This window comes from Panthera pardus, unplaced genomic scaffold (assembly GCF_024362965.1).
Source record: "Panthera pardus isolate Hobbes unplaced genomic scaffold, ASM2436296v1 HiC_scaffold_27, whole genome shotgun sequence".
NCBI classification, from domain to species: domain Eukaryota; kingdom Metazoa; phylum Chordata; class Mammalia; order Carnivora; family Felidae; genus Panthera; species Panthera pardus.
This window is the reverse complement of record NW_026526843.1, coordinates 79,511,021-79,534,143: the sequence shown is the minus strand read 5'-3', so window position 1 is coordinate 79,534,143 and position 23,123 is coordinate 79,511,021. Positions and strand designations below refer to the sequence as shown.

General features: G+C 38.6%; 1 protein-coding gene across 1 annotated transcript in view; it reads right to left on the bottom strand.

Moving 5' to 3' along the window:
* Window positions 1–23,123, bottom strand: part of HUWE1 (HECT, UBA and WWE domain containing E3 ubiquitin protein ligase 1) — a 165,063-nt gene that overhangs the window by 31,424 nt on the left and 110,516 nt on the right. The window contains exons 30-47 of the mRNA XM_019438418.2: window positions 22,268–22,484; window positions 21,741–21,863; window positions 20,571–20,808; window positions 19,951–20,181; window positions 18,550–18,672; window positions 17,956–18,051; window positions 17,094–17,363; window positions 14,757–14,909; window positions 13,067–13,194; window positions 12,757–12,838; window positions 11,919–12,095; window positions 11,297–11,456; window positions 10,650–11,008; window positions 7,597–7,792; window positions 6,263–6,430; window positions 5,033–5,178; window positions 4,549–4,615; window positions 3,377–3,591 (exon numbers count right to left, since the gene is read on the bottom strand). Coding sequence (XP_019293963.1) covers window positions 3,377–3,591; window positions 4,549–4,615; window positions 5,033–5,178; window positions 6,263–6,430; window positions 7,597–7,792; window positions 10,650–11,008; window positions 11,297–11,456; window positions 11,919–12,095; window positions 12,757–12,838; window positions 13,067–13,194; window positions 14,757–14,909; window positions 17,094–17,363; window positions 17,956–18,051; window positions 18,550–18,672; window positions 19,951–20,181; window positions 20,571–20,808; window positions 21,741–21,863; window positions 22,268–22,484 — 3,149 coding nt within the window. The remainder of the gene's footprint in view (window positions 1–3,376; window positions 3,592–4,548; window positions 4,616–5,032; window positions 5,179–6,262; window positions 6,431–7,596; window positions 7,793–10,649; window positions 11,009–11,296; window positions 11,457–11,918; window positions 12,096–12,756; window positions 12,839–13,066; window positions 13,195–14,756; window positions 14,910–17,093; window positions 17,364–17,955; window positions 18,052–18,549; window positions 18,673–19,950; window positions 20,182–20,570; window positions 20,809–21,740; window positions 21,864–22,267; window positions 22,485–23,123) is intronic.

Genomic DNA, 23,123 nt, shown 5'->3' with positions numbered 1-23,123 from the left:
AGATTTTATGCTTTTAAACTCCACTCATTTCTCACTAGTTTACACATTTTCATTTACAGGTCACTTGATATTTCTCAAAACATTTTTATGTGTGGTATTTAAAAGAACTGTTCACAGTAAACCTACAGAACAGTTAAGGGCAAGTTCAGTATTTTCCCATTCTGACAGATGGGTAATATGAGGCCCAAAGAAACAGGGCCTGTGCAAAGAACTTAACCAATGGCAAGGATTCAAATCTTGTTCATAATTAAGTGCTATAATGCCTTCATGTATTCAATTAAGTTGTAATGTTTACGGATACCTATAATGTGCTAAGGACCCTAGGCTAAAAATAGGCATTTAAAAGAGAAACAGCACAGCCACAGATATGGATATGCAAAAATATTTAATGCAAAGTAAATAGCAAAAAAAGGCCCAACAAGGAAAAGAAATTACATGAGACTTGTTCCTTCTAACAACGACTTCTGTCCTGATAATTCTTTATATTAGAAAGAAACTTAGTTCTATTGTCATTTATGCAGATATTGGATCAAAATTTTGGAATTAGAAAGGATGGCTGTATAACACTGAATGTACCAAATACCACTCAACGGTACACTTTAAAATGCTTGATTTTATGTAAATTTTGCCTCAATAAAAGCTGCATTGAAGAATTCTAGAGTCTGGAAAATTAGATACGGTGGCTAGGTTAAGATGAAACTATTAGAAATAAAAATTCCCCAGTACTGAATAAAATACAAAATTGTGTAAATATGTTATATAACATTATTAGTAAAAACTGGAAAAAAAGCTTTGCAATTTGGGAAAGCAGGGTGATGTAGTAAAAGACTTGGATTTGCAACCAGAGACCTGGATTCCAATTCTAATCCTGTTACTCTGCAGTTTGGCCTTGAACAAGTTACTAACCTTTCTGAGCCTTCTCTACTTCTCTATTAAGGGGAGCAATACCAACAACCTTCTAGTGCTGAGGTAAGGATTAATCAACAGTATTTGTAAATCACCTAGGAGTACCCAGTACCACAAGGTCATGTGACACATAATAGATACTTAATAAATTTGCAATTAAATGTCTTATTCCACAAGGAATGCTTATATTAACTACAACTGGCATAATGAGTAAAAGCTTTGAAATAAAAGCCTAATGTATATTTAGTATACATAACTCCACAAAGGACTTGTATCTAGAATAGGTAAAAAATTCAGTAGAGAACAAGAATATAAGACTTGGACACCTCACAGGAGAATATCCAAATAGCCAATACAGAAAAGGATATTTTAACCATAATGCAAAATCTAGTGGATTTGTAGTAATCCACTAGAACAGCTAAAATGAAAAATAAGAAAATACCAAGTGTTGGCAAGGAGGTATGGCAAGCATACCATATGCTGTGCTTGGTAATAATATAAATGGACACAACCACTCTGGAAAACTTTTGGTGCCATTTGCGAAAGCTGAAGAGACCAGCAATTCTACTCCTTAGGCATGTTAACACCTAATAGAAACACTTAATCCAGTTTATCCTTGAATAACACGGATTTGAACTGTGTGGGTCCACTTATATGCAGATTTTTTTTTCAATATATTGGTGCCATACTGTAAATACATTTTCTCTACCTTACAATTTTTTTTACTGAAACCATTAGCAAGTCTTTATTTCCCTTACTGCCTTTTCATTTGAAATTAGTTTTGATTAAACTGTTTTCTATTTAATTAAAAAAAATTGTGAACAAGCAAATTTGTATTTAAGAGTTTCAGCTCAAAGTTGCAACAATCTAAGAATTAGTGATCCAAGCAGAAATTACAATTTTATTTTTTCTCAGGGGTAATAACATTTTTCTCCCTCTAATATATGTAACCATACAAAATATGTGTTAATGGAGTGTTTATGATGTTGGTAAAGTTTCTGGTCAACAGGAGGATATTAGTAAAATATTTGGGGGAGTCAACAGTTTATGCAGATTTTCAACTACAAACGTGAGGAGAGGGGAAGGAGGTGTCAGCACCCTTAACATCCCTGCGTTGTTCGAGAGTCAACTGTATATGTTCACCAAGACATATATAAGAATGGACTGTAGCAACACTACTTTCAATACCTGTAAAATGGAAAACTACCCAATTGTCTATTAGCACTAGAATGGACAAGACTGTGTTACATTCACACAATGGAATCCTATACAGCAAATAAACTACTACCACACACAAAAGTGGATATTGCAAACAAAGGAATATACACTGTATGATTCTATTTATATAAAGTGCAAAACGAACCTATGACAACAGAACTCAAGATAATGGTTGACATTATGGAAGTTTAAAAGGGAGGGGGAGCTGTAGAAAGGCATGAAGGGGTAAGCTTTTGTGGAGTTTTTAATGTTTTAATTTGGGTAATGGTCATCCAAGAAAAACTAACGACTCATTCAGGAATTGCATATTTTTGTATGTATTTTAAAAAACTCAGATTAAAGTAAAACTAGCTTAAAAATGGCAGCTGATTTCATATTCTTTGCCTGCAACATTAATGCCCCTACTCTACTCTCAGACCATTTACTGCTTACTAACCATGAAATTAAAATATAACCTCCCAAACAAGGTTCCCTTTTTGAAAAAAATCTCCTTGGGGGCCCCTTTTATGTATATGGGAACATGATCTAGTTTCTTAAAGTGCCCTCTCACTTGAAAAATCTAACCTGAAGATAATTCCATTTCAAGACATTTCTTTCCCACAGCTCTGATAAACATTTAGGCTTTCCTTATGTTTTATGTTACCAATACTATTACCATATCAGGTGTCTTTGCACAGGTGTGAGTATATCTGGAAGATAAACACATTTTGTCTATTTGGCTTATTCTATTGTCCCCTAGACATCTTTATGTAGACAAACCACAGATACCTTTCAAATTACACATTTTCTCTTCAAGCCATTTCTTCTAACATAAAAGGAATAGAAAAACATAAAATAAGAAACATCGGAATCCTTGATTTTGTTTTTATTTTCCAAAGATCCATTTCTACCTTTAAAACATCTCTTCAACTCACCCATTTTTTTCCCAACAACTTCACCAAGATCCTGTATTACCTAGATTGCTATCTACATCAGATTCCTAATTGGTCTGACTCCAAATCTTGCGTTTTACAGTCTTTACACTGCAGAACAAGTGATTTTCTGCAAACAAATTAACAAATGGCACAAACTCACTCCCTGTAATGAACCCGATAGCTCTACATCATGGGGAAAAGCCTAGCTTCTTTAACGTGTCTAAGAGGCCTCTGCCTCTCAACATTGGGCTAACATGTGCAGGTTCCTAGCAAACTGTCTGACACATTTGTATCCAAATGATGACAGTATCAAATCTTAAGCAGATTGGAAATATTACCTCTTTAATCAGCTCAGACTGGCCCACAGTGTAGCTGTAGTTGGCAATCAGGGTAGCAATACCAACATAGGACCTCACCAACTCTGCCAGAAGACGAAGAATAGTGGAGGTGGGCATTAAAGGTTTGCTGCCCTTGCCCTTCTGCTTGCCTTCCTCAGAGGCTCGGTCCCCTTCTTTATCTTTCTTCCCATCACGAGACTCTTCTGGAGTTGATGCTGTTGAGAAAGAGTCAAACACTGGTTCAGTTTCACACTGAAATATTGGCAAACATCAAGCCTTATGTGGAAAGAGAATACTACTTCTATTCCACTTTAGGTCACTGATACAAATGGAATGTCCTCCTCATAATGCAGTGGAAGGACACATAGGATGACAGGTCTTAGATATGGTGCAGCAGGGAGGCTTTGCCCAACTGTTCACATATCTTCTGCCATTTCCCTCCTTTTATACATAATTTTGCACTCCAGAAATACTGTACTAAGAGTTCTCCAAAGACGCCTTATGTACCCCCTTTTACCTTTCCTTCCCACATGTCTCCCTGGCACACATTTACTTATCTAACTTAATTCAAATTCTGATCTCCTCCATAAATACTTTCCTGTCTCATCCAGGAATACAGAGATATAGCGGGTACATGTGCCCACTGTACCTTATCCCAGCATGCCTCCATTCCAGCAGTTATATTAAGTATGGTATCTCCTTGGTTAGATCTCAAAGATCTTTCCTATCCAAGAAGCAGCAGCTCTTGGAAGGTATCCTTAGAATTGTTTCCATGTGACATTTCTCTAATTGTTGACTAAGTAGCCAATGGGCTCTGGTAACACTGCTAGAATCCACCATGCAAGGTTTATAGCCAGAATTGTGTCACTGGCACCAAAGCTCCATACGCCAGGATAAAACCCACCATAAGAAATATATGTGGTGGTTTAAAGAGTAGATCTAAAGGATCTCACCACAGCAACCATTACTTTGTTAGTTAAGTCACAGTTCTACTAATTTTAGCATAGAGAAATCCTTTATTTACAGAACATGGAGCTCACCCTTGAGAAAAGTTCACTTAGACAAATGTGACAATTATGCCTGTATTCCCGTATCCCCTGCCCAGGACACCCACAGTTTCTTTGTTCTCTCAAGAAAGTAAGAACAAAAGAGGGAGAAAAGTAAACCATTACCTTCTCCTTGGGATGTCCCAGATGTGGAAGTCTCAGTGGAGGTACCATCTGCAGCAAAGACCTGACTCTATGGAGGAAGAATACCCCTGAGCCATTATTAATTTCAGAGACAGTTGTCTCTAAATGGTAGGAACCCTTCCCAGGGTACTCATTACGAATGCTACAGACTCTCTTTGGCTGATCTTTTAACCATCTTCACTCCGTACATACTATAATCTGTGGGAAGCTATCATTATAAACAGTGACTGGAAGATTGGGGGCACATACAAGGGACAATGAGAATGAAAAATGAATTTAATATTTCCAATCCAAAGAGAGAAAAATCCCAGGGATACCCCAAATTTATCTTCATTCTTAGGCAACAGATAATTCACAGATACATCAAAATTAATACCTTTGAAGTTTCCCTGGCATAACCTTAAACATGGAGAACACATAGGTATCAGAAAGCGAGAAGGAAGACAGGAGGTTGGAATTGACTTACATTAATGGAAAAACCTGACTGTGCATCAAAGTCACTGCCCTGACGAGTAAGTGACCGGTACTGCTGGTATACATCATCACCCATGTCTTGCAGGAGCTGGCCAACCTCTTGGGTCATACCCCCAGGTTTAGGATCAGATTTCTCTGCTAGAAAAACAAAAACAAAACAAAACTCATTAATAACTATGCAATGCTAATGCCTATTTGGCAGCTTGGTCAATTTCACTTCACTTACTATGACATAGTGATGTGGCTAGACTTTCACTTAAGAGGGGAAACGTAGTTATGACCAAGAGAGCAAGGTTGAAAGCCTCATTCTTTTACTAACTAGTTTTGTGACCACAAGCAATTTACTTATTTTTCTCACTTTCCTCAGCTTCACAACTAAGCTTAAATGAACATACCTGGTATTATACCTAGTGCAACAGAGATCAATAAATGGTTACCCTAGCTATATAAGCTAAATTATTTTGGGGGGTGGGGCTGATATGTGAGGTAGAATAAAGGTTCTATGGTTGTAGAAGCAAGAAGCTCTATATGGATCAAAGTGCTCAATAGATGAAAAGCACCAAAGACTCATATTTTGACTGAATTAAAGATTATATTCACCAATTTTTGGCAATTCTGTGGGACATATCAATTAAATATGTCCTAAATAAAATCCTGAAGGATATGACTGGAATGCAATCTTAAGTTCCAATTAATTCACTCATGACTTTCCCAGTACTTACAAGCAGCACCTTAACTAGGAATAAAGGTAGATTGGGATGGTGGTCTCAAAGGTCAGGAAGCCTAATCACACCTTCTAATACTGATCCCAGTTTTTTTGGAAACAAAGATGTTTTAGCAACAAAGAGAATGAAAACATTAGAGACTTTTTGGTATAAATTTTCCTGCCCACAAGATGCCATTATCTCCTCTTTAATCTTTGTTCATTCTTCCCTCTGTATGGGATAGACCCTCGTATGTCAGCATTCTCATTCTTATCATTCAAGACTTATTTCAGAAACCACTTGTTCTAAGAAACCTTCCTATAGGTCCCACCCCCACCCCCACAAGGTCAGATGCCTTGCTCTAAGACTCACCACTACCTTACCATCTGTCATAATGTATGACCATTGGTTTTTTCAGAGAAGTGCACATGGGCACACAAGGAGTGCTCACTATGCCATAAGTTGGTTGAGAGATCCAGGCAAAGTGCCCGGCCTCCTGAGGTAGATTAGATACATACCTTCCTCTGGAGCATGGTATGCAGCCAGGGCATTCAGCATATCATAGATCACTTCCTTGATGGTATCAGGAATGACAGGCAGAGGTGAGGGCTTCAAAGGGGTCGTCTTCACTAGCTGTACAGCATTAGGACCTTTAATTCTAAGATTCTCAAATTCATCATCTGAAGCTAAGCCAAAGTGAGACAGAGAAAAATCACTCAACAGTGAACCAGTACCTATATTTGATTACTAATAAAGACTCAGAAGGGGGTTTGTATAAACACACATGCTTGGGACAAAAGGCCATTTCCAAACGTTCAAGTAGCCTACTAGGAAACCTAGCTTTCACTTTCCCTAAATCCCATAGAATTTATTACAGCAGTACCAAATAGTAAAAAGAGTATAGGCTTTGCAGTTGGGGGAGACTTGGTTTTGAAATCCAGTTCTGTTACAGGATCATTGGCCAGATTACTTCAACAAACCTTAATTTTCTCACTCCTAAAATTATTCTTTTTTCATTCCTAAAATTTGAGGATTAAATGAGATCATACAGGAGACATGCCCAGCACAGGAGGTCAGGCACATATCTGGGGCTTCCAAAAATAATTAGCTCCCTTCCCAACATTAAAAAACAAAACAAAACACAACTCTCCCTCCACAACCCTACAGAAAAGTTGAAAGGTTAGTAAGACACCCATATGCTTTTCATCTAGATCCTAAGATCAAAGATATTTTTCTACATAACCATAATACCACCATTAACACCCAAGACATTTAACACAGATATAATCATCTAATACACAGTATTCAAATTTCTCCAAATCTCTTTACCTGGGTCCAGAGTCCCATCATGGTTGGTAGTTCTTTCTAGTTTCATCATCTAGGAGAACCTTCCATTTTTTTCCCTTTATGACATTAATATTTTTGTAGAGTGCAGGTGAGCTGTCTTATAGAATGTCTCAAAATTTGCATTTAATTGCTTCCTCATAATTAAATATGGGCCAAACATTTTGGGCAAGAACACACTGATGATACAGTGTACTTCCTACTGTACCATGTGAGTCACATGTCCACTTGTCCCTCAATTACCACTTTATCTGTAAACCATTCACATTCTGTTGTCACACTAAGACAAATTCTTTGAGGGCAAGGACTAGACCAAATGAGTCCTTGGTATCTCTGGCAGGGATTACCACAGGGCAAGTAAAATAGATAGACACAAGAAATATTGAAGTACCTCTGAACTGGCCCACATGTCCCAACACTTGCTTAAGGAAGCTTTCCAAGTTATCTCTGGGGTTATACTAGGCCATAGACTTCAATGTCTCAAAGGCCAGGAGAAGGGGAAACTCACCAGTTCCTGAGCCTCGAGGGGCTGGAAGGGCAATGCGGATACAGCAGTTGGCTACTTCAGTGAAAATGTCTGGATTGCGGCATGCGGCTGGCCCCAGGACACGAAGGATATAATTGATCTCCCGAGAACCAAGGCTGCCAGATACAACACCAGAGGTAGTGCTACCAGCTCCACTCGTGGCTGCTGAGCGAACCACCTAGTAAAGAAAGGAAGAAGCAATGTGGATTAATGACCACTTTCTAAAACTCCAATTGCATTCAAGGAAGAGTTACCAAAGATTAAAATACTATCCAAACTCTGCCTCAAGACACTGGATGATAGTTTTAGATTTTTGGGAAAAGATGTACTCGGGTCTTTTAAGTCCCATTCCTTCCTGATTCAAAATATGTGGCTTATAAAAAGTTACAGGATTCAGCACATCCCAAAACTATCAATTATTATAACAGATGGCATGTTATCTTTATAGAAATTGGGAAATGTATCTAGACCACTGATCATCTAAATTATAGCCCTCACATGTAAGTGCCAGCTCCTAGCCTTCCCAAATGCTGTCCCAATTTTAAACCAGAATGGTTCAATCTCTAAAAATATGCAATACCAATATCCACTCGGTGTTTAAGAACAAAATTAAACGTTTCTTTATGCCTCAAAGTCAATCATCAGTCTTAGACAGACACAGGAAATACTGAACTATTTACAGATGGCTTGCTCTGAAACTATAGGGCTTAGACATTATGCTTTTGGTCTTCACAAAAGGACTCATTAATCAATAGAAAATACAAGAAGGTAATAAAGAAAATAACTACCGTATTTTCCATTATCATTCCTTTGTGAACTATGTTCACAAACATCTTTTGGAATCTTAATGCTTTCCTTACCAAATCAGTCATCTCTTTAGTTGAACATATTAACCCCAATATCTTGCCTGTAAAGCTATAATCCTAACCTCTCATTTTTTAAATACTGAAAACTCTAATTTCACTATAAAGAATGTGCTGTAATTTAGTTATCCAGTCCTCTGCTGGACATTAGATCTCCAGTTTCTTCTATGGTGAACATTCTTGTATATGTACCTTGGCATACTTGACTTTAATTATCAAATAAATTCCTAGTCATAGAATTTCTAGGTCAAAGAATATCTCAAACTGACAGTAACAAATTGCCCTCCAATGTGGCTGCACCAATTTCCACTCCTACCAAAAGTAAGAGTATGCCTGGTTGTCCACACCCATACCTGCAATGGATATTATCAAGCATTTACATTTTGCCAACTTGATACATTAAAACTGCCACTGATCTTCCTTTGCTCCTCATAATCCTAAATACAATTAAGCTTAGAAAGCTCTTCTCCAACAAGAACCTGTATTTTCCAGGCATTAAAATTTTTTTAAATGTTTATTAATTTATTGCGAGACCGAGTGAGCAGGGGAGGGGCAGAGAGAGAGAGACAGACAGAATCCCAAGCAGGCTCCACAACTGCTAGCACAGAGCCTGACGTGGCGCCTAAACCCACAAACCATGAGATCATGACCTGTGCTGAAATCAAGAGTTAGACGCTTAACCGACTTAGCCACGTAGGCGCCCCCTTAGCATTTAAAAAAAATTTAAGTTTTATTTATTTTGAGAGAGAGAGAGACTGAGCAGGGGAGGGGCAAAGAGAGGGAAAAAGAGAGAACCCCAAGCAGGCTCCACACTGTCAGCACAGAGCCCAATGCAGGGCTTTAAATCACAAACCGTAAGATCATGACCTGAACGGAAATCAAGAGTCAGATGCGAGCCCCTTCCTAGCATTTTTTAAGTTGTATAAACGTTAAACATTTTAAGTATTTTGTTTTTAAGTCAGAATTCTATCTGTATGTAGCTGTTTCTTCCCTGTTGGGCTGTCTCTTGCCCTGGATCAGTATATACGCTGTTTTTAATAGTGCTCCTTCTTTTGATTTTGCTCATGTCAGATGAAATCAAATAGGCTGGGTGAATGAATGAGAAATGTATACTCATACACACAGAAGTATAAAGTGGTTCCACCTTTTTGGCAAGCAAGTTAAAAAATACTCATATGTTTTCATCCAATTTCTAGGAATCTCTGAGAAAAACAAATCTTAAATGTGACAAAACCATGCACAAAAATGCAAATTGCAACACTAACTATAAATGTGGGAAACGGTGTCCCAAGAGAGGAAAATGGAAGTCCAATAACATTCACATGATGACTGTTGACAAAGAATTAATAGGAGGAAATAAGACATTTGTCCTCCCCACTCCTCCCCTTTGAGGTCTTATGTTGATGTTACAAAATTTTTTTACATGTTTTTTAAAATTTATTTTTGAGAGAGAATGTGCGTGAGTGGGGAAGGGGAAGAGAGAAAAGGGGACAGAGGATGTGAAGCAGGCTCTGTGCTGACAGCAGGCAGCCTGATGCAGGCTGGAACTTACGAACTGCGAGATCATGACCTGAGCCACCCATGTGCCCCATAAACATTTTTCTCTTTTCTAATTACTTTGTCATTTTTACACTGCTTTATGTTTCCTAAAATAAACATACAAATGTCTTAATTTTCCAATCTGCACAACGGGTATCTGCAAATGCTTATTAAAGTGTCTGGCATATTATAATATTCCCAAAACTTTACTACTTTTACAACTCCAAAATACAATGTTTGGAAAATGTGCTCACGGGTGAATACATGAGAAATACTATAAGGGAATCAACTTTAAGACATGTACTTGGTGAAAGGTATCCCAGTTCCTCATTAACAGTTTTTGGTTCAAAAAACCTATACTGCCAAAGAGGACTTTATAGGTAAGATTTATTACTATAGTAAGTGTAAGGACAGAAAATGTTATTTTCTAGTTAAAAAAAAAATCATTCAATGGGACAATCTTTCATATGTAAGCAAGCACTTGAGCACACAGCTGGGAAAGTTTGCTGGACAAAACATATAGTCTATGTATCTAGTTATATACCCTATGAAAAACAAGAAATGTATCTGAGATCAAGGAGAACAAAGGTATGATATAAAGCTAAACCAGCTTCTGACATCAAAAAGACTCACCTTTTCCATGGTATGACGGAGGGTGCAGGGATCCTCAATGATGTGTCTTAAAAGAAGGGTGACCAGGGGGGTAAACCCATTGAAGCCTGAACTCTGGGTCAAATTCAAGATCATGCGGGTACTCTTTAGCTCTGCAAACATCATGGCGTATTTGTGGTCTCGGGTGAGCCTCAGGCAGAGACGAAGGGTGGCATGCAAAGTGTCTGGGTCTACAGGGACTCCTAGCATGCTCACACAGGCCCGGATTAAAACAGTCACCATATCCTCTGTCAGGCCCTGGATCAGGATCTCCCCAATTTTTGTTTCTTCCAGGCTCATCTCCTTTTCAGTATTTGTACTCTCTAGGGCCAAAGGAGTATCTACAAATGAGAAAGTAAGAGTTCAGAAGTTTAATTTGACATTTCCTTCCATATCTCTCCCTCATAGCTAGGTCAAGCACTTGGGTTTGTTTCTATTACAAAATATACCAAACACCAATTCTAGGACCAGATAAAAGGACATATAAAAGGGACTGTGTATCTTTAAGTCACCAAGCAATATGATGGGTAAGAAATCACTCATGATAAAATTGGCCAAAACTTAAGCCATAAAGGCACATGAAGCTTTACGTAACACTCCTTGAAAGATTCAAAACTGAAGTTCCATACCACTGGGTTTATTTTCTTTACGTTTGATATCCATTTCTTTGCTTTCTTCCAGCGTCTTCTCTAGTTCCTGTCCATTGCTATTTTTTGAGTTTTTATTCAGCCGTGGTACCCTCAGGAGAGTCAGCATCACAGGGCGCCGATTCCCTGTTTCCTCATTAACCTAGAAATTCAAGAAGACAAAAGACAGCTCTACAAAAAAAAAAGGAAACGATAAGAGGGGCTGGAACTCCCAGGTAAAATGCTGCAATAGGAAGGAACCCTGGCAACTTTTTCCATCCTTATCACCTACAGAGAGAAAGCCTGAAGGTCCCCAAAAGTAAAGCAGCATACACAAGGCCCTATAACAAACTGGAAACTTTCCAATAGAGTAGATACCATCCCTAACACTTAAAATCATTTCTGGTTGGAAGAGTATCATATTGCCATAAACAACAGACTCATGGTCTAACTAATGACTTTAGGAAGACTCCATTCTCTGTCAACTATACCGAATTTAGTAGTGGTAACAGCGCTTCTTATAACACATGTCAGGACGTCTGGTTCAGGAAGAAGCAAACCAAAAGGCATACTCAGCATCTTCCCCTCTTTTCAAAGAAGTTTACAGCACCGAGTGAGCACGTACCTGCACCATTGTAGTGAACTGGACGGTGTATCTTCTTCGGCCTGCAGTGAAACGCACACTCGTCTCTCCAGATTTCCAGGCAGAATCAATAGTGCTGTTGTTGCTTGCACTGTAACTACACCAACGCCCAGAGCGGTCATCAAACCAGCGCCAGTTGTTGTTGTTGGACTGTAGGTACTGAATACAAAAACAAAAAATTTCTTTGTATTTCCTACAAGTTTGGTTGTTAGAAGAAACAGTAACTTCATCTGTTCACTACTAAAGCTAACCAAGAAAAAGAAAGAATACTGTGAACATTTAGTAAAATTTTGAGAACCAAGAGAAGTTTTTTGTATACATTAATTCTCACATTCCTGATCCCTTCCATAAGCATAAAGACCTCTACACCCTTGTCCTGCAATCCTCTGCTTTTCTTTTGTTTCCAACTGTTTTCCACAAATGGGAAACATTATTTCAAATGTGCAGGAACCAAATTTCTGTTTCTGAGAAGGCACTGAGATAATGTGGCCTATATAATTTTTGTATAAAGAGCACTTGGCTTCTGTAGGAATTGCTGCACACTCAGTCCTTCATATAGAAGCCCCTCTCTCCTCTGGAGATAGCACACTCCTTTAACATTTTCTTCCAGGTAAGTTCTAGGGTCCTTCACCCAGAAGCTCCATAAAAAAATAATTCTAACTCGCAATTCAGAAGAAAAATATAGCTATTGAGATCCCTCAAGAGATTTAGGTCTTGATCAGGCAGGTTTCCATTCATTCTTTACTACTCTGCCATATTCTCTTCTGGTCTATTCTCACCTCAAGAGGCTAAGCAGTTTTGTCAACTATGTATTATATACCTTAGTCATTTGGGCTCTCCTTTTTGAAGAGATGGCTGTCTTCTCATAGAAATCTATCAGGAGCAACACGGGGGTGATCCACCTAAAAAAGAAAGAAATGATTTACTTTGGGCAAGCCAGAAAACCTGTACAATATGGGAAAACTTATTGTGATTTTATTAGGCACCTCATCTATTTTCAAACCACAAAAAGGTACACAAGATTTGCCCCATACATGCTCTAGAAAAGTGCTTGATTTAGGGCCTGAGCTATAGGGCCCAAGTCTGAGAGGGAACAGAAATGAAACCAGGTGAGATACAAGATCACTCACTTCGGGGTCTGGACCTCTTTTTGCTCCTTGGCGGCCTGTAGGCAGGGTTGAACCACTTCCAAGAGTTTGATTAGGACATTAAGGATGCCACTAGATTCAACGACCCAGGCACAAGGTAGCTTCAACTCCTAATTGGCCAAAGAAAAATAAAAAAATACAACTTCTATTCACCATTAAGGACTGGCACAGTATGGGAAAACACAAAGCTGAACACTAAGAGAACTGCTGAATTAAAATTCCACCTCTACCACCTATTAGCTGTGTGATCTGAGTTACTTAAATTCTCTAGGCCTTCAGTGTTTAGACCTTCAGGGGTCATAGGAAGTAATAATTTCTACTTCGAATGTTAATTGTGGGGATTAAATGAAGTGTGTGTATGTATACTCATTCACTCTAATGCCCAATGCATTTCCTGGCACATTAATATGTATTTATACAGAAGCTGTTATTAGGATCATTAATATCATTATCATTAAGGATTACCATCTAGGAAATATAATCTTAATTATGTTGAAGTTGAAAAGCTTCTGATTTACAGAGAACCTTTATATTCTTTCCAGGAAGATGGAATAATTAAACATAGCAACAGTTAGTTAGCAGTTCCCCTACAGGTGCTACACTATAAAGTAGTTCCTTTATAGGGGCTGCACTGGAAGTAATTTAAATGTCCAATAGGCAATTACTTAAACTAGGGGACATCCAAAAGATGGAATGTATACATGACATGGGAAAATATTCATAATACTGAGAGAACAAAATACAAAATTTTCTTTTTTAAAATGGTCTGATCCTAATTATTTTAAATGCATAAAAAAGGGCTAGAAAAAAATTAAAGACTGTTACTTGTGATTTTTAAAAGGGGGGGGCGAGATTCATGAGTGATTTACGTCTGTATTATAATGTTATTGGGGACCCTGCATTCAGTACTTTGCAATCCTTCCCAAAAGTTATTTATTCACAAGTGCTATAATAAGAATTACCACTTCCATCAAAAAAGAAAAACCCCAAGACTGTAAACACACAATTTGACACATATACTGGACTTAATCTCCTGAGTTCTTGTAAAGGGTTTACTCCATTAAGTTCAGGTTTTACTGTTAAGCCTGACCTACAAATGAAGAGTCACTTGTGCAAGGTCAGTTGCCTCCTAATTCCTATGTAGGATGAAACAAGAACATGTCCTGGCCATTCTCTTGCTTAAAATAATCTGTTGATTGACCAAGTATGAAGGAAGAATCAGATTCTATCTGATGCCCATCATCCAATTTCTGGATCTGACCCCACATCTGACCCCACCTTTTGTCTACCAGTTAGGTTTCCTCAGAAAGGCCAAATTATCCCACAACTGTACTGGGATAGTCATTCTAAAAACCTTTTAACTACCACCCCCCAAATCCTCTAAGACATGATTCAATTAATTAACACTTGTTCTGAGAAGCTCTTCCCTCATTAGCCAGAAGTGATACATTTGCCCTCCTCCTGAACTCAGAGAAAATTCTTTATACTATTCATGTGGTACAGAACACTGCATACTGTACTTAATTATATGTCTTATAGCCTATCGGACACTGTGGGCTCATGAAATGAAGAGATCATGTCTTATAATTCTACCTTCTTGAAGGTCTCAAATGGTAGGTGTTTTATAGTTCTTTAATGATGAATTACAGGAACCAAAAGATCTAAATCTTACCTCAAAAAGCAGTGTTAAAAGCAAGATTCTAGTAGCTAAATTGGAGGCTTGGGGCAGGGTGGCCATCTGACTGATCCACTCTGACACAGTTTTTGTGTCACTCGTTGTCAGGGGAAGAGCAGCTTTGATCAACACATCAGCAGCTTCCCACACCTAGAAAAGCAGAGAAGTGGCCAAGTCAGGTAACTGTAGATAGAGTATAAGGTTTGTCAAAACATCCTTAACCTTGTAAAACACTCCCTCCACTCCCAACACATTTGCTGAACAAGGATGAGTGAATAATAAAACGTTAACTAAAGGGATTTAGTGTATCAAATGATGCATGCTACGAAAGGAATGCCTCTAAAAAGAGGAGTTTCTTAGGCTAGATTACAAGAAGCCTCAATTTTAACTTAAAGGAAATGAATATTTAAAAATTTTCTGGGTGCCTGGGTGGCTCACTAAGTGTCCAACTTTGGCTCAAGTCATGATCTCATGGTCCCCGAGTTAGAGCCCTGCGTCAGGCTCTGTGTGAATATCTCAGAGCCTGGAGCCTGTTTCAGATTCTTTGTCTCCCTCTCTCTCTCTGCCCCTTCCCCGCTTGCACTCTGTCTCTCTCAAAAATAAACATTAAAAAAAATTAAAAAAAAAAAAAGGGGGCGCCTGGGTGGCTCAGTCGGTTAAGCGGCCGACTTCGGCTCAGGTCATGATCTCGCGGCCCATGAGTTCGAGCCCCGCGTCAGGCTCTGTGCTGACAGCTCAGAGCCTGGAGCCTGTTTCAGATTCTGTGTCTCCCTCTCTCTGACCCTTCCCCGTTCATGCTCTGTCTCTCTGTCTCAAAAATAAATAAACGTTAAAAAAAGAAAATAAAAAAAAAACATTAAAAAAAAATCTAGGGGTGCCTGGGTGACTCAGTTGGTTAAGCATCTGACTTCAGCTCAGGTCATGATCTCATGGTTCACTGAGTTCGAGTCCCGTGTTGGGCTTTGCATTGACAGTGTGGAGCGTGGAGCCTGGAGCCTGGAGCCTGCTTTGGATTCTGTGTCTCCCTCCCTCTCTGTCCTTCCCCACTCAGGCATAGTCTCTCTCTCAAAAATAAATAAACAAAAAAAATTAAAAACATTTTTAATTTCTAGTGCATGTAAGTCAACCCCAAAGGTTCTCCAACTTACATTTCCATCAACAATCTTTTACTATAATTGCCCCAGAATTACCATTAAAAACAAAAATAAACCAGAATGTTAGAAATGTTGGTCTTTAGTCTGCATGTTCAATTTCTTATAAATTTGACATAATTGCTGTTTTCTAGGTTTTAGTTTTCTTAAAATCATTTCTATAAGCTCTTAATATAAAAGATAACTAAACCTAGATCCTATCTTGGGAAAAAAGGTTTACCCAGTTTTCCTTTTACTTTTGTGCTATCTCCATACACTAAAGTTATTATGTTTACATATATCACTTAAAAAAATTTTTTTTAAGGTTTATTCATTTTTCAGAGACAGAGAGAGACAGAACATGAGGCGGGGAGGGACAGAGAGAGAGAGGGAGACACAGAATCTGAAGCAGGCTACAGGCTCTGAGCTGTCAGCACAGAGCCCGACACGGGGCTTGAACCCACACACCATGAGATCATGACCTGAGCTGAAGTCAGATGCCTAACTGACTGAGCCACCCAGGCGTCCCACATACATCACTTTTTGGTTTCTTCCTCTGCTCTCTTGACTTAAAAAAAAATATACAAAAGAAGATCCCAATGATTTAAAAACATGAACAGTAAAAAAAAAAAAAAAAAGGTAAATAGGACTAAAATATTAACTATCTCTTTGTGTGGGGATTCAGGGTTATTTCTTATCCTTTTCATGTAACTAGTACACATTAATTTCATAATAAAGAAAAACACTTTAAAAGAAGACAAATATCAGGTCACAACTATTAATTAGGATGGGGACTTGTCAAAGTGGTTGCATAGGAGAGGGAAAAATAAAACATTTATTCACGGTTAGTCCAAGGGGACTAACTTGGCTCAAGAGTGAGACACGTTTGGGACATTTTAGATGAATTTCAGAGGAGATGCCTAGAAAAAGAAAGCTTTGTTTTTTCCTTTAAAAGGTATTTTTTTTTTTGTTAAGTAGTTTATTCACTTTTTGCAGGGAACACTCAAGAAAGAGCAAGATTACCAGATCTAAAGAATTCAAAGAGAATATATCCATATCAGGCAAAATGCAAAAAAAAACCCCAAAAACCCTCCAAGCCCCAAGCCAACAGTTTTATTTAAAAAAATAATAATAAATCAGATTTTGATGGATGGCAGAAAAACCACTTCACACACTCCTTTCTTCTGGCTCCTGGAGAGCTCACCTGATTGACTACTTGCTTCAGAATCATGTCTCGATAGTCAGCTCCATTACGTTTGATTGCGGTCATGATCAGATCACACACCCGGTATACTGTGTCCGGCAGCTCATCAAGAAGGTGAAAGCAGCCTGGCAACATGGTATCTGTGAAAGTGTGGAGCTCATCTTGTTCCAATGGATCAGCATCCTGGAACTTCTCTAGACATTTAGCTTCTTCCTCCTCCTGCTTTTCCCGAGCTTTCCGTTCCTCCTCCTCCTTCCGACAAGCAACTTCCTGGAGGCGGGGAAGGAAGCATGATAACATATGGGAGAGGCGAAGACAGACAGAGAATACTCTAAAAATGTACTGGCCTTACCATACTGAATACCCACTACCTTTCTCCTCAAGCAGGGGATATGTTCTTAGGGGTGGCAATTGTTCATGAGGGCAGCCACAAAGGCTAAGGCAAGACAGGAAAAGCAGAGAAAGACACTTCTAACTTCCAAAGCATTGCAAATTTATTTGCAGCATCCTGTATCACACCCTCCCAAGAAAATCACCTGGAGAAATGGTCCTGCATTCTCTGCCAGTCTAAGTAAACTGAAGCAATTGTTATTTATGAACAGACAAGCCAAGACTGGCCTAATTACCAGGTATATTTTGGGTCTCTTATTTGACAGTAAAGGTTAACATTTCATCTGCCTCACTTAGCTTCAGGTCAGTACAATGTAGATCAGTGATGGCAAGGTTGGGATGAATGAATACTCTTGTGTCTTTTCTTTAGACATTAATTCCACCAATTACATTGCAGTAGTAGTAGAATGTTCATAAAAACAGTCAAGATTAATGTTGTCAGACCCTTTTGGATGTCCTATGTCCTAGTTACCTCAGGTGATTCCGCTCTTTGATCCATTGGGATATCCTGTCCCAGAGACATGGCAATTGCTCTCATCATCTGGTCCTCTTCCGACATACTCAGATCCTACAGAGAAGCAACAGAAAATCCAGCAACAAAACACATAACAACTCACAAGAAATCAGACATCCTGTGCTCAAGCTTTAGAGAAAAAGAGAAGGTACCCTGAATGCTGCTCTCTAAATTCAAATCCTAGGCTTACCTGGTTGCTACAAAAACAAAGAGGGGAAATCACAATGAAATTAAGCATAAGAAGGGGACTTCAATGTGACTATCTAGTATGCATTTCAGAAAAGCATTTCTTCTATTGCTTCCTGACTGTGGATACTTTAAGAGTTCTTCTGCAAAAAAAGTCCAGTAATTTGCATGGCTGGGAGATAGGAAGCTTCTGCTTATTACATTCTAAACAGTGTTATCACAAAACAAAAATACTGGCATGCAGAAGTCTGAAAATGAAAAGTAGTTTATAGAAGGGAAGACCAATGATGGAAACACAACAGAAGAAAAAACACAGCAGCAGCCAAACCAATGCCCTAGAAAATTACAACTGCTAAGCCAACTTACTCGAACAACTCCGCCCATGATTGGGGGAGGGTGGGTTAGAAGGTACTCTGTGGCCTGCTCCATGGTGCTGGTGTTCAAGAGGGCCTCCATGGCATGTTCCCTTGTGAAGCCCATGTCCATGAGCTACAAAAAGAATGCAGGATCTCAGAACCACAATAAAAGAGAAATTCAAATACATTTTTAAAAGGTAGAAACCCTTCCAAGATGAAAACAAGGTTTTCTAACTTCATATGAACTGAGAACAGTAATAAGCTAAGGCAGTTAAGTAAATAAACAATCCTTTCCATTTGGTGCTTCCACAGCATTCAAACATCAGAGCTACACATTGGGGCAGGGAGTCAAGGTGATTCTCAATTCTATCCTCTAAGAAAACGGGCTAGATGTTTATCATCATGAACAGGATCACTCTAATTCACAGATTGAGATTCATACACAGAAGCAAAAATGGATCCCCACTCTTCTGGAAAACAAACTGGCAACAGAACAAGAGCCTGAGAAATTGACCCAGACATTTTATTACTAGGAAATAATCATGAGATGTACAGAAAGATATGTACAAAAAGAAACTATACACCACTGATTTACAACATCAAATAAGAAAATTAACATCCAGTAATAAAAGAATGACAGGAAGCTAAAAAAAATCACCCATTTTCTTAATGACAGCAGTACAATTCTACATACTGTATGATGTTAATTAGACATAAAATCAAGTGATGAAAAACCATCTTTTCTGTTGACATTATGAATGCCTTTAAAAATAGTTATATTTCCAAATTTTCTTAAAGTGAGCATTTAATAGTTATATGTATATTTAAAAGACATATTTGTACTTAAAAAGGACTCTAGACATAAAGAGAGCACACATACACACAGAAATTTCCAGAGGAATATGCTAAATTCTCTGTGATACTGAATTGTCAGGATTGTAGAGCCTCCTCAGTCTGCTTCTAGCCTCCAATTTTCAAAATGTGGTTTATATATTTACTTAAAGACAACAAACAAAAGTTTTGTAGATAAGGTTTCAGAGAGCTCTGTTGGAGAATAAATTTGGGTCACGATACCCCTTACCCTTTCCCTCTACAGATTAATGAGAAAGTAGCTGAGAACAGTTTGTGTCCAAAGAACATGGCAGCCACAGCCTATTGAGAATACTGTAAAAAAGTTTTAATACTTAACAACATGCTTGGGAGGACACAAATCTTTTACCTGTTAGGAGCATGAAAATTACACTCCAGCTTTCTCAGGAGAAAAAAGAAATGCTAAGAGGGAACAAATTTAAACGTATCTCCTAGCTAAGAGAACCAGGCACTCAGTGGCATGTAAACTTAGAAAACCGACAAGCAGTATACTCTATCAGGTGCAAAGCCTAGGCCCTGGAGTGGGAAGCTAGGACCCTACCTGTTGCAGTTGCTGCTGGTTGACTTGAGGTTCCCGGCGAGAGCCACCTTCTTCTTGCCCTGTGTCCTCTTCTCCTCGAGACCCCTCCTTCTCTTTGCTTAGTCTCTCTCGAATCACAGGTTCTCCTCGGAGAATGTGGCATAGGATGGCCAGCATGGACTCAGCCATTCGCCCACCATATACCTTCAGGGGTTTCCGGTTCCAAAGGTTCTTGATGCAAGTAAAGGCTGCCTAGAAGTCATTTGAAAAGCTGCGTGATCATTCTATCTCAATTCAAAGCTACTGGAGGAGTAAGTCAAAGACTTACAGGAAAGTCTTTCCACAAAAGGTCAGTGCCAACAACAAAATCCTTGGTCAGTACTGAGGGGGCATGAAGAAGCACACAGAAGGAGCATTGAACCCAATCTAAAGAACCAATCTCAAGTTTACAGTTCAAATATTTACACCACAGCATATTCTCCAATGGTCTCTATCCCCCTCTTCTGTAAGGCAGCCCTTATCTGGGAGTAGGATCCAATGGTTCTCTAACAATCGAGTTATTTCATTAAGGACCAAAAAGAAGGAGGGCTACCTAATCAGCATGAGAAATTTGTCTTGGTTTCAGAATGCTCAATACTCACTTTCTGAGTTACCACAAGGAAGCGGAGGGCACTGAATTGTGGAAAGTTCTGGACGCCTCCAGGCAATTTGGCAGGCAGTGAATGTGGAGATTCAAGCACCGTGGTGGGATTCACCATCTTCTCCACTAGCATTAGCCAGGCATCTAGGAATTCTCCTGTGCCATCAGGTAAATCTGAATGTTCTAATCCCTCAGCAACAGGAACTTTGCCTCCCATGGACAGAGCCCAATTGAAAGTTCTAAATTCAAAAAAGAAAAAGTATATACAGAGAATATTAGTATTGTAGATGGGGGGGGGCATTCAGAAGGTTCCCAGTATCTACACTGGCACTACACGTCCTCTTAGAGCTACAGCTGCTAATCTATCCAATATTTATTAGCTTTATCTTTTTGGGGAGGAGGGTTTACTCCAGATTTATTGAGGTATTACTGACATATAACATATGTAAGTTTAAGGTATACAGTGTGATGATTTGATACACATACTGACTGCAAAATGATTACCACTTTTAGCTTTAGTTTTCAAAGCCAAACTGAACAAACAAAAAAACAAAAGTGGTTACCAGAAGGGAAGGGAGTAGGGGAATGGGTAAAATAGGTGAAGGGGATTAAGAAGTACAAATTTAGTTATAAAACACAAGCACTTCACAGAAATGAAAACTGCGGCATAGGGAATGAAGCTAATAACATTATAATAACTTTTTATGGTGACAGATGGTAACTACACTTATGGGGATGAAAACTGCATAATGCACAAAACCGTCAAATCATAATGTTGTACACCTGAAACAAACAGAAAACTATATGTCAACTATACTTCGATAAAAAAGTGAAATTCAGCTTAGAATCTTCAGACTAAGAGAAGGACAAAAATTATCAGTCAGAGAAACAATAGAAAAAGACAAGTCTATTAGAAAAATATGTACCAAGCACTAAAAACCAAATGAGAAAAAGCAGAGACCCTTATGAACACTTCTAAGACAGGGTGAATCCCAACCTCCAAGAAGACAGACAAATATGTCTAGTTCCCAGAATGTAAAAGGGTGTAACTAATGGCTGTCTCTATGTATCTCACTGTCACAGGACAGGTGATGTAGAAAGTTGTGTGCCAAGGCACACAGAAAGACCAAACTCCAAAAAATGCTTCTCTGTGAAACAACTAGATTCTTACTCAAAAAGAGCATTGTGGCCTCCAGAGCAGAGAAATTTCTGCAGCATGAGGTGGTAAGGATATTTCCTCTCATCAAACAGCATTGGAGATGTAAAACCAACGGAACAGATGAAGAATGTCAGCCTGAAAGAGGGGAAAAAATTTTTAGACTTCTCTGAAGCAGTCACAGAAGCAGTAGGAAAATTCATGTAGAGGCCTAGAGTAAAATTTAACATTGTACTGAAGTGACTGAGAGACTGACTGGAATTCAGGTGGGTGGCTAGTCTGGTTAAAATTTCTAAAGCAAAAAAGGTGATGATTTTTACACCTAGGAAAAAATACAAGGTTACTGAAATATAGTTTGATTATAAATACTTGAAAAATCTCTATATTCTAGACTAAGAAAAACCAAGACAGTACATTAAACTGCATGTAGGCAATGCATCTATAGTTAACAGGGGACCTTTCAAGTCCTCTAGTTCAGTGGTTCACTCTCCATTTAAGTAGAAAAGCAATGAATTTATTCTGTATCTCAAGCAGAATCTCACCTGAAGCGGGGAGTAGGTGTATATGGTGGAGGTTGCCAAGATAAGCCCTTTGTGAGGAGCTTAGTGAGGGCTGAAGCTGTGGATCGAGCAGCAGGTGTCGGTGCTGTGGTGGTGCTGGCAGCATGATGGCTCCTTCTCTGGCGGACAGGAGACCCCACGCAAAGTTTAACAAGGAGTCCAAATAGTTCAGCAAGTGCTCGGCCTAATCTGGAGGAAGCTGGAACCCAAAAGTCAAAAGAAGGCATGAGAGTACTCTCAGAATGGTTTCATTATAACTAACATTACTGACGAATATATTTTTATGATTGACCACTTCCTCCCACACAAACACCTGGATTTGTTTCTACATCTGACAATCCAAAAAGGAAGTTCCAGAGAATAAATGCCTCTTTTGAAGGCAACAGAGAAGTATGTTGGCACTCATTACATATGTGAAAGACAAGATAAACACATTGTTAAAGTAGGTATTAATGGAAATCGCCTTTGTAGAAAAAGCAACACAGCAATATGAACCAGTTAAGTAAATGAATACATCTACTGGGTTATGGAATCACTTAAAATGCCTACAGAACTTTAAACATAGCAAAACCGTTAACAATTTGGACCAGGAAAGAACATCAGATATACTATATATTGTCTGATCACAACATTAAATGTATGATCCCCAAAGGAAAAAAGACTGCTATGAAAAGCTTAACAATTTTATAAATGCCTTTCTTAAGGTGTTAGGTAGATTGTAAGTATTTCAAATTTTCATCCTTGTAGGATGCTTTTTGGTATACATTGTTGAACCAAAGAGTAGAATCCAAACTCATGTTTGAAAATAGAAAAAGGGAAAGGAAACATGGCCAAACAT